Source organism: Drosophila eugracilis, unplaced genomic scaffold (assembly GCF_018153835.1).
Source record: "Drosophila eugracilis isolate 14026-0451.02 unplaced genomic scaffold, ASM1815383v1 contig_2088, whole genome shotgun sequence".
NCBI lineage: Eukaryota > Metazoa > Arthropoda > Insecta > Diptera > Drosophilidae > Drosophila > Drosophila eugracilis.
This window is the reverse complement of record NW_024572964.1, coordinates 6,822,378-6,834,760: the sequence shown is the minus strand read 5'-3', so window position 1 is coordinate 6,834,760 and position 12,383 is coordinate 6,822,378. Positions and strand designations below refer to the sequence as shown.

Here is a 12,383-nt window from a genome sequence, read left to right as displayed (position 1 = left end):
TTACAAAGTAACGCCGTAAGAATAACAGAAAATTGCTTTAGGAATTAATCCAATCCCAACTCAATGGGCAAAGTTTCCGTAAAAACAAGTCGGACAAAAAAATGAACTGTAAAAGCGACTCAACTAAAATGTTTTCCATTCGCAGAAACTTTTGCCAGAGGCCAAACTTTGGACAATTCAACGAAATAAAAAATAGTGAAATTCAGCATCAGCAAAAGTGGAATTGCGAATGATTTTATTGATTCGGGTTGCCTCGTCCTGCTGTTCAGTTTTTACATATTCCCCCCGTTAGTAAAAACAAAAGATTGCCCACCAATTGTGTTTAATTGGAATTCGTTGCCATCGATATCTTCCGTTTGTATTTATTTGGCTTTTGGTGTATATTTTTTATTCCCTCCCCACAGAAGTCTTTTAAAAACAGATTTTTTGTGGCCAGAATTTCGGTAATTCAATTTATTCTGTTGCACTTTTGCAGAATCAATTAGATCGAATGAAAGGAGCGCCTTTGTCTAGACAATTTGGACAGGGATTACTTTTTTGGGCCTGAGGCTTTTACTGCAGGAATGCAAATCAATCAAAGAGCGTGCAAAGAATTGGCTGAAAAGTTTTCTCCGCTCATCTGTCGCCGCCATGGGGATTATAATCCAGATCCCAAGAACATGGCACAGATGTGGTGTTTTTTTTTAGGGGTACCAAAAGTTCCTCGTCTCGCTGGCTGATCAATCAAATGCGCATTTGTGTATTAATCGCGTTGATTAAACGGCCTGCGACGGTGACAAGGAACGAGATGGAAATTTCACTTTAAGATGCGGGCCACGGCAGCGGCAACGGCAATCAAATACAAATTGCTTTAGTGTCACCGTACAGGGCAGGTCATGAGCTATTAATCTGTTTTAATCGAGATTTGCCCAGATTGCACACGGGTAATTAGCGATGAAAGGCTGCCATCATATCGTTTGATACATACTGGATCAATTTATTAATTAATATTGTATCATATTGCCCTATTGAATTCAATTGATCTGCCTCTATTGAGCAAAAATGTTTTTGTTTTTTATTCTTTTCTATCCACGAAACTCGATAGATATATATTTTGGACACGCGTTACGCTAAATTGGTTCGATTGCTTTCCCATTGGCGGGGAAACGCCATAACAAAACGCAAACCAAGCGTCCAATTTAATTTATGAACATAAATTAATTTGGAAAATGAAATTTTATGGAATTTTACTTTGAACCTACACTTGCAGAACAACAGGCAAGTTCAGCCAGCATGTTCAAAGTCGAGTTCTAAGGCGAAAACAACACTGGAAACATCGTTGTATCTATTAAAATTAATTTGAGCAGCAGTGCGGTGCAGCGAACTTTTCCGCGTTAACCGCACTTAATCGCAAATACTCAGGGCGAGTAATTGCTGCCGTGTAATTGCAACTGTCCAGGTCAGCCATTATGAGATTGTTACCTCTATGGTTGGCGTCATTATAGTGCTGCAATAGAAAAGTTAACCAACTGGAATTGGCCACCAGAGCCATCAAATTATCTTAAAAGGCAGACCCCGGTAGGGGCTAGTTTGTGGTATAAAGTTGCACTTTCTCTTATTCCAAAGAACTTTTCATAGAAAGTTAAGCCATTTGATGACTTAAAACAAGCTTTGCCTGCATTAAAAGCTGTTTAAGTTACGAATTAACTTGGTTAATGGCTTTCATGGTGATATTATTCTGTCAGCTTTTAAATTAAAATATTAAATCCTTAAACGTTGTAATGCCAATCTTCTGACTTATTGCCATGACTAATGGGTTGTTAAAAGGATTTTCATTTTGCGTATCGACTTTCCTATCATTCTCACTAAATTTTTAAATAAATTGCACCTAGGCAATCAATATTTCCATTAAAAACAATTAAATAAACAAGACAGCTGAGTGAAAGACTTTAACAACATATGATGGATATTTTTTTCATTGAATTTACAATGCTCGGCTTAAAGTTGACTTTTATATAAGCGATTGCATGGCAAAAGTAGATTTTAATCACCTTTTAATTTTCATTTAAGCACGTATTTTTCTGTTTGAACAGGAAAACATTAACATAAATGGAAAAACAAATCATTTTCTGAGAAAAGCAGAAAGTAATGCATTTTTAATATAATTTTAATTTAAAATCCTTCTCCGGGTGCAACGTTTTATTTGTTCCTATGGAAACTGGAAGATTGTATTCCTCAGAAGCTTTAAATATTGAATTAATCTACCTTTTTCCCAGGCTTTTTCATGAAAAAGTTTTCCTGGAAAATATAATTATTAAGATTCTCATATTCCAAAATGAAATTAATATAATGAAGTCTATTTATTTTCCCTTTACTTGCAGTTTGAACAGTCTTAACCTATATTCATGTTGGATGAATCAATGATGGATGAATGAAAATTGATGGAGAAATGCATTTGAGGTCATTGCCTGAGTGAAGAAATCAGAATGTAACTGATTGCCTTTATGGAAGCACCTATCCCTTAACCACCGTCCAAACTGAAAAAATCAATTAATTAAGAAGAAGAGCTACTAACCAAAATGGAGGACGAGTGGGGCTTGGAGGAGCAGACGGCCTCCTTTGGTCGCCTGCCCACCGTCCCTAATGCTTCGATGGATTTGGAGACAGACAACGAGGTGGCCAGTAATTGGTCAACATTGGGCAACTTTACTCGTCTGGTGGCTAACGCTGCTCCGGAAATCATCAACTATACGCTCAATATGATGGACTTGAGTGTGGGCGTGGCCACGGATATAGTCAATCTGAGTGTTAGCACCACGCCCCTGCCCGCCTTTGCGATCGCTAATAGCTCCTCGCTGGCACACACAAATAGTCGTCATGAATCCCCACCGATGGCCGAACAGGTTCCCGAGCACGTGATGGACCACGCCCCCCAGTTATCCCGTTCTGGGCTACTCAAGGTGTATGTCCTGGCAGTGATGGCACTCTTCTCCCTTCTGGGCAACCTGCTGACCATCTGGAATATCTATAAGACCCGCATTTCAAGGAGAAACTCCAGGCACACGTGGAGTGCCATTTACTCGCTGATGTTTCATCTGTCAATTGCCGATGTCCTGGTCACCTGGTTCTGCATCATTGGGGAGGCAGCTTGGTGCTACACGGTCCAGTGGCTGGCCAATGAGCTCACCTGCAAGCTGGTGAAGCTCTTCCAGATGTTCAGCCTCTACCTGAGCACCTATGTCCTAGTGCTGATCGGCGTGGATCGGTGGATAGCGGTCAAGTATCCGATGAAGTCACTCAACATGGCTAAAAGATGCCATCGCCTGCTTGGTGGCACTTACATCTTGTCGCTGGTCCTCAGCTTGCCACAGGTAAGTGCACTGCGAGATATGCCATTGAAGTTTCATATCACAATATATTCATTTAAATGGCTTTAAAGACCTCCTGAATTTATAAAAAAAATCTATTTAAAATGCAAAAACTCATCCAAGCAGAAGGGGAGAAAAAACAAAAGAATAATAAAAAGGGGTCCTACCAATATTTCTGCATTTTAATATATTTTTTAATGGAAAATTTCTAAATACTTTTCCCTTTAAAATATATGTACCTTAGAGCAAGAATTAAAGCGTCTGCAGCTGATCTCTTTCCAAGAAAAAGGCACTCACCAGAAGGCATTTCGCGTCAAAGAATCTCTGAGATGAGTGGCATGAGGACACACGCTTATGAAAATAATCTGGCACTCTTGCAATCGCTTTCAGAGGGCGTTCCATTACGCTAAGTTAAAGCTGGGGATCAGGGACGACCCACTCCATATCACTTTGCCACCGTGCTGATGAAGTTGAAGTAATATGTTTACTTTATAACACGCATACGCCCCGTGGCAGGGCGCAAATAGTCTTGAGTAGGCGCCAGAATGTGTGCAGACATTAAAAATGATTGCCTTTCGCACAATAAGTGTGCACTAAATGTGGCTTTAGGCCTCTGCCACGCCCACACACACGTGCCTGGGCGTCCGGATGGGTCGGCCAATCGAACCCTGGATGCCAGGACCAACAAAAGGGTTTTTTTCCTTTGGGAAACCAACAATCGGAAAAAAAAGGTCGGGACAAGTGTCTGCCTGATGACAGACATTATTCATATTCCCGATTCATTGTGTGCAGATAGGCAGGCTGGGTGATATATTCTTTTTTTTCCCACTGTCAGCTGGCGGATAAGCTCGAATGGGACTGCATTAATGGGAATCCCTCGCTTTGTTCTAGGATTCGGCTCCAGAGTTCCGGCACATTGATTGTATAATATATGCCGCGTGTCTTTTCAGCCCGATTTCATACTTGATTCGCTGGCCTGTCCTTGATTTATGGCCTCCGGGTGAGGCTCCTGCTTGGCCCGTTCATTTATTTAATTCAGCTAATCTAGGCTGGAGTGTCGTGTTCCTGACTGCTCCTCGGAGGAGCAACTTCCCGGGTCACTTAAGTTGAGGCAGTGACTAAGGTAGGTAATTAGTTTGAAAAGACCACTTCAAAGTTGCCAAGGAGACTGGATATAATTTAGTTTGATTGAAAAGTGGAAGTGAAAACTTTGCCAGGCTCCTTTGTGACCCGATTCATGAATATCGTCTAAAGTGTTTGGCTTGCCATAAAATCGAGTGGGCACAAAGGTTTGACCTTTGGGTCACCAAATCACTCACCTAAGAGATTCCAAAAATAGATAACTGCTTGGGATTACAAGAAGAGGAAAGCAAAGGAAAGTTTCCGTGAAAGCAGTAATTTTCCCCAAAACCCACCTTATGCAACTTCTACGTTTTCCCATATTTTTCCTCCAGCAACGCTCTCAAATGTATGCTATAATTTAACGCATTTCATTAGGAGAGCTAACCAAACTGACGCCATTCCTCGCGAGCCGTGTTTTCTTGTATCTGAATAATATATGGCGTGGAACAATAATTACCGGCGTACTGCCAAAATCGAGGCGAGATTATGTTTGCACACTTCGTGCCAAAATGTTTGTGTGGGCTTTTGGGGGGTGTGAAAGCTTGTGCGTGTCGGCTTGTCAAAAGTGTCTGACTTGTTTAAATGCCGCAAAAAATGTTAAGTCTAATTACGTTCTGATGTTTATTTTTCTCCACTCAATGTTGAGTAGCAGATTTGACAGATTTTGAAGTGGGCTTGGGGTCAATGACGATGACTTTTACTCCAGACAAACCCATAATAAAATGGACACAATGTATTGGTTTGAATTTTTAACAAAAGTCTCAAGGACTTTGGTAAACTGTCAGTTTAGGTGTAAATATTTCATTCAGCTCGTTACGAGGAGCATCAAAAGTTATGTGACATATTGCAGAAATCCATTTTTAGCTGACCGCCAATATTGTTACATAATTAAAGGACCACTGTCACCCAATTAAAAGAAACTTTGCAATCATTATGCCAAAATTTTATGGTCCACTTTTCGGCCCCCGAGATGACTGTCCCGGGGAAACTTTCTTCATTTCGTTTTATTGAACATGCGACATAAAATTTATGCGGCTTACAGACGTGACGTGGCCAAGTCAGTCAGTGGGACCAAGAACGTTAGAGCCAAAAAATAAGGGAATCATCTCAAACAATTTTCCGGACAACTTTTCCGGTGTCACACGTTCATGCACCACCCAGCACATGTCGGTAAGCAGCCACATCGAATCCAATATGAGACGCACCGCTGAGCTCGTTGGTTTCAAATAAAAAAGCGAAATGAAAATTCACTTCGACTGCCAATAAACAACAAATGTTTTCACCAACAGCATTTATTTGGCTACGGTTCCATTGCCTCAAGGAAAAGGGACTACGGCACACACAACGACTCTCCCTGACACAATAATACCCAATGCCAGCCCAACTTGGCACAATGAAAACACTTCGACATAATAGAGTCAGACACAAGTTTGTTCACAGGTCTTCAAGAATGTTATTTTGTGAATTTAATTGTGACAACAATACATGGAAAATATTAATTGGAGGGAGTGAAATTAGAATTTTCCAAGAATCAATTAAATTTTGGCAGTCACTAGTTACATGAGTTCGAAACTCTATGTCAACATGCCAATTAGCTTGAGGTCACAGAATGCTAGAAGTTAATCAAAAGATGACTTGTATTGATCATAAACTCCCCAGACTTTAAATTTATTCGTATTTATATTTAAATTGCTGCACTTTTTAATTTAAAAGGACTTCAAAAGTGTAAATCTAGTTAATATTTCCTTAAATTAAAACTAAGTGGGTATAAAACCCTAACAAGTGAACCAAATAAAATTGAGAAATGCATTTTTGTTTTAAATGAAATTTTAAAAGTTCTTCCCAACAATGAATACATTATTCGAATCCATTTGATGCCTTCATGAAAAGTTTTCCATTGCAATTTGCCAACTTTTGTGCAAATAGTGCTCAAGACTTGTGTGGCATAGTTTTTCCTACGAAGAGAACCGTTTAAACTTTTTGCTCGTTTTTACTGAAAATCAAACGTAGAAATAATAATGAATGAACACTTGAAAAGTTTATTTTTGAAATAAGTTGAACTAGGCTTCGGGGCATTCAGTTTAAGAAGTAACAATTTGAGTGTTTGAAGGAGAGCCACACTAATCGTTCCTTACATCTGCTTCTTTTTTCATGGCCCTGACCTACATGGATCGGATTTCGAAATAAGCTACGTCGTCTTCTGCTTCCGCGAAGGCAATGGCTTGGAAGTTATAAATGTGCGAAATTAATAAAAATCAACCATTAGACGATTATCCGCTTCTCGTTAGTCCCTGGGGTTTTATGTAGTTTTACTATGCGCCACAAGTTTATCCATTTGGGTCAGCTGTTGACACAGCGGCCGACAAGGAGCCCATAAAAAGTGCAAATAAAAAGACTTTTAGCGTATTAGTTATGCGCCGACACATCCATCCTTAGCGAATATAAGACGCTACATTTGCTTTATCAGCGCTGGCCAGACACTTTTCCAAAAAGGGGATTTTCTTGGGGAATACTTTTCATAGAAAGGTACAAAAACGAACTGTGCAACAATGAAATATTCTTTTGCTAAACTGAATACAGTATCACGAAAATGTTCCCTCAATTAAGGACTTATTCAGAACGAGCAAGGAAAGCAGCCTTTCGGCTTTCACAAGTCCTTCCCCCGTCCAGTGAACAGCAGATCAAAGAGTCGCTTTGCGTCAGCAATTTGTTACCATGGGCCACATATGGATTTCCATGTAAACACGTCTGTATTTACAGTCTCGTTCATTGCAACCAGTAATGTAAATTATTTACCTAGGAAAATATGTGGAGATTTTTGAATTAGTGATAGAATCTGATTTATTTTTAGCTTCATTTTGTAACAGGCAATTACATATATTATTATTTAGTATTTAAGCTTTATAGCTTTTATATTATATGTCTTCTTTATTCAACTCGCTACAAGGGAATGAATACAATAAAATTGATCTTATCTTAGCTTAACGGCCAGATATCGAAATAATATCGATAATTAGGGTGACCATCCAAAAAGCCTACTACCATTTCGTTTACTGTAATTTTTACTACTATATCAGTCCTAGCAATATAAAACTGACCTTTAAAATTCTTTCTTCTCCTACGCTACTTACTTTGTTGTTTACGGATTTCACTGAAGTTTTTCATATTCCACGTGGCGCGTGGTCCGTTTGTGGAGGAGTTCTACCAGTGCGTCACCCACGGATTCTATACAGCTGACTGGCAGGAGCAGATGTACGCCACGTTTACATTGGTCTTCACCTTCCTACTGCCGCTGTGCATTCTGTTTGGCACCTACATGTCCACATTTCGCACTATATCAAGTGAGTTTCTGGCTAACAAAACACAGACTTCAATTCAATTTCCATGAAATCCAACAGGCAGTGAAAAGATGTTCCAGGGATCAAAGTTGGCCAACTACTCCACGGCCAAGTTGCCAACGCAAACGAATCGCCAAAGGCTGATTCACAAGGCCAAAATGAAATCGCTTCGGATTTCGGTGGTGATCATCATAGCCTTCCTCATCTGCTGGACTCCCTACTACGTCATGATGATTATGTTCATGTTCCTCAATCCGGACAAAAGGGTGAGTCTTCATATCGAAAGGTTCCGGGGCATGGGCAACGAAATTTCCGGCGAACTGAATGACAAGCAGATAGCGATTCCTGGTATCGCCTAAATGCGAAGGCACATCAATCAGCAGTCGATTTGTCAGTTTATTTTTGAATTGGTGTGGGTGTGGTTTAGGCCGAATCCTTTGTTATTCCCTTCAATATTTACGGCTCGAGGACGTTGTAAAGAAAGAAAACGCCGGGTATGGGAAATCGACACGGCTTAGTCGCAGATGGCAAATCCGTTTAGGGCCACAATCTTTTCCACGCTTTTCAACGGGCCGACGCACATAAAAATGATTTCTTATGCTCAATTTTTAATTAATCGTTACGGCACCCGACCGGCCGGTCGCAATTTCTCCTTTAACGGCGGACACGGCGTCCCAACTTTGATGACTTGCCAGAGATTGCCCGTAAAAGCTGGCCGAGGTACAGGATTATGGCCTCCGCAAGAGGGAATTGCAAAAAAAAAAAGAAAAACACAAGGTCGGCTTACCACCGCCTGAGCATCCTGTAAAGCTTAGGGAAACGATTAATCAGGAAGATTTTTTTTCCGGAAAAGGTAAAGAATTTGTCATCATAGGTTCTTAAGGAAAACCAACTCCTGTTGCCAATATATAAAATTAATAGGAAATGTGTATACGTATTTACTTATGCTTACTTTTTTAATCAACTTAAATATTCAAATTATTAAAAAGATTGTTTGCAGTTTAAAGTTAGTAAATAATGAAAGTCTTGGAAATTAAGTTTTAAAAGCACTGATATGTTAATTAAAGTTCCGAATCTAAAACAAGACTATAAGAATGTTAGCCTTGATTGGATGCATTTTCATAGAAAATTCCTTTCATTGAATTCTGCTGAAATTCATCATGTAGGAAACTTTTTTTTAAAAACAGGAGAAGAGTGGTGTGGAATTAATTCATTTAAGGTACTATTCGAAAATCCTCTTGAAGAAAAGGGTATCCTGAGGAGGCCAGGACTCAGTTCAACCACAAAACGCCCACAATCTGCCCACTCAAACAAAAACATGCTCCAAAAAAGGGTCTGAATGGGGAAATTAATTTGAATTTTCCGCATTGCTTGCAGCTGGGCGACGATCTGCAGGACGCCATCTTCTTCTTTGGGATGTCCAACAGCCTGGTCAACCCGCTCATCTACGGCGCCTTCCACCTGTGTCCTGGCAAAGGAGGCAAGTCGAGCGGCGGTGGTGGCAACAACAATGCCTACAGCCTAAACAGGTGAGTGAGGTATTTGGGCAAAAATAAGTAGTATTAACTTTTAATTTCTAACTTTTTCCGTATCAAAATAGTAACCTTTCACAAAAGAAATGTACGTTTAAGACGGCTAAACAAGTTGTTGATAGTTGAAATCTCAATTTTAAATTAGCTTTGTTTTATTTGATTTATTAACACTTAAACTATATCATAAATTTCAGTTTGTGGCTTATATGATTTCTCGCACTTCTATGATTGTTTTGATACCGCAAAAAAGTACATAAAAAATGATTGGCAATAAACTGATAAATTTTTTCCGTCTGGTTTTTATCACCTTACCTCATCGTCCATTCCCCCGCCCACTCACCATCCTTAGGGGCGACTCGCAGCGCACTCCATCCATGCTGACAGCGGTGACGCAGGTGGACGGAACAGGTGGCAGTTCCCGTCAGATGCGGACCTTCCGCCAGCAGAGTTACTACCGGAGTTCCAGCAATGGCACAGGCGGACCTGGTGGTGTTAGTGGTGCGCCCTTCAAGGAGCAGGTGGGCCTTTTGCATGTGGGCCCTGGTAATGGAACTTCGGGTGGCTCCGTGTCCAGCAGTGCAACGCCGCAGCTAATGAGAAAAGGTTCAGCACTCCTGGCTCGACATCCCAGCTGCCTAAGGGAACAGGAACACCAGCAACGGCTACTGCTGCAGGATAAGCCCTCGACGTTGGTCCTCAGCTACGATTGCCAAAGGGGAGGCGTAGGCGTGGGCGTGGCTAGTGGGTTGTTGGACAACAACGAGCGGGTGTCGAGTGTGTGAGAGCAGCTGGCGATGGCGGCGGCAGCGTTGGCGACAACGGATGCACCGTATACAACAGCAGATGCGGATGTGGCGACGGAGGACGCCTGCTCCTGCTGCCATTGCCTGAGCAGGGAGCTGGTGCGACGGCAGCTAGAACTCCAAGAGCTTCCAGTGCAGTAAGGCGACTGCCAGAGGATTTGATCCTAGTGGTCCTCGGGAATAGATTCCCCATGGCCAATGCGATGAGGAAACAGAGATCGGAGGCGTCGATGATCAGATCACCAGGGCGCGTGCAACTTGTGCTTAGATAATGCTAATCGAGAGTTAAGTCTTCAAACACAATGGGTGTGCTTAGGAGTAGCGTAGGATTAGAATTAGTCTGTATGGAACGGTTGCCCTGCACTGGCAGAAACTCAAGGTCACTTCAATTAATTTTATGTTATTTAAACAGGAGTTAAAAAGTAGTTAAAGTTTAATCTAATATTCATAGAAATATAATTAATTTACTTCACATAAAGTAATAATAAACCAATTCCGCCAACAAATCAGGTTGTGAATGTTTAACATCTTAAACAGTTTGCAAGTATGTTTTAGTGTAAGCCCATAAAGTGCACTAATTACAATTATAATCAAAGTGTAATCAGTGCCAGTTCAAATGCAATTCCAGCTTAATTGATTATTTGATTGGGTAATAAATATATACGACCTCAAATGAGTTTCTCTCACTAGCTGGGCAACTTTGTAAAGTTAATTTTAATAAGTTTTCCATTTTGTTTTCCTAACCAAGTTACTTAGAAATCAATTGTCTAATTGTGTAAAAAATAAACAGCCAAAAACAGGGTAAACATAAAGATTGTAAATATATATAAATGCATTATTTTGCCAAGAAACTGTGGTTACCACATCTTCGGAGATAGAACTAATTAAATAATGTTAAAATTATTATATAAAACAATATTGGAATAAAATTAGTTCAAGTTCAAAAAATTAAAAGTAAGGCCTACAAATTTAAGATTTTCTAATTCTTGATTTAACTTAAGAAACTTACCAACTATATCCAAATTCATGTTCATATCTTATTATTTCCTGAGTTACAATTAGTTTCTGTTGATTTCTGTTCTCGAAACCCTCAAGGTCGTCTCACTCTGAATCGTATTTTCCCCTTGCAACTGGCACTCTCCCAAAGGAATCCATAATTTACGACCAACACTGCAAATATCAATTTAAAGCTGAAGCCAGAGCCGAAGTCGGGACTTACTTTAAACGAATTACAGTGAACACCACAATTCAATTTGGCCGAAAGGTCCCTGGAGAGGAACGGATGCTTCTGGCCATTCCGAAGGAAGGAGCCATACACACATATGTCATTACAGGATTCCACTGCATTATGGCGAATCCTCCGGCGGGACGGTTAAATTTCCACAATGCCGCATGTTTACGCTCATCTATCCCACATCCCGTTTGCATATTCATGTGCTCCGCACTTCGGCGCGTACTTATGTATAAATAATCTGTGTCAAATTTGTATAGTTTATTTTTTAATAAAACCCGAATGATCCTTGCAAAACTTTACGAGCCAACTTTTACGCGCCAAGCCACGCACAGCTCAACACGTTGATGAACTAGCTGTGCCAAGCTTGTGCTCCATAAATCCTCTGGGGCTCACGTCCACCCCGAGCACGGGTATATTACAAAATTTTATGGGCGTCACAGGCGGAGGTCGCCCATCGCGATAGGCCTTGGTCGGGGACTATTGCCCTTACCCAATGACAGCCTCCACCCTACTCCCTCCGCCAGCGAAAAAATACAAAATCCATTCCCCTAGAAAAGTTTTTGGCCCAAATGCAAAACAATTTTTAGAGAGAGCCGACGAACAATGCGCCCAAAAATGCGTCCTGAATTTGGAAGCTGCGCCGGAAACGGGAACCCAATTACCACAAATAATGAAAGATGGACTCTGCTGGGGTGGCGGCGACGGCCCCTTCCCACCGCAGAAACTCGCCCTTCAATTATGCGCAGTCAGACGAGCTTGGAGTCTGCCACACTGACCAAAAATCTTTAAAGTCCAAGCAAAGTCAGTAATTTTCCTATGAATAACAAGACTTTTTCTCATGAGTTTCCCCATTTTCAACATTTTCAAGAACAACAGTGTGCGGCACAATATTTTAAAAACTAAAATCTTGACGATTTTTCTCTCCCTGTACCCCAACTTTTGATTGCTTGATTTTCCGTCAGGTTCCACTGCCCAACTGCCAAAGTTTAGAACGCGAGTTCGGGCTA

At 40.8% G+C, this 12,383-nt stretch overlaps 1 protein-coding gene across 1 annotated transcript; it reads left to right on the top strand.

The window, feature by feature from the left end:
- The first annotated feature begins 2,368 nt into the window (after positions 1-2,368).
- LOC108108108 (gonadotropin-releasing hormone receptor) lies at positions 2,369-11,169 on the top strand. The gene is made up of 5 exons (XM_017216017.2): positions 2,369-3,350; positions 7,627-7,810; positions 7,868-8,073; positions 9,185-9,336; positions 9,689-11,169. Exons 1-5 carry the CDS (start codon positions 2,559-2,561, stop codon positions 10,119-10,121), a joined length of 1,767 nt encoding a protein of 588 aa, XP_017071506.1. The 5' UTR covers positions 2,369-2,558; the 3' UTR covers positions 10,122-11,169.
- The last annotated feature ends 1,214 nt before the right edge of the window (positions 11,170-12,383 follow it).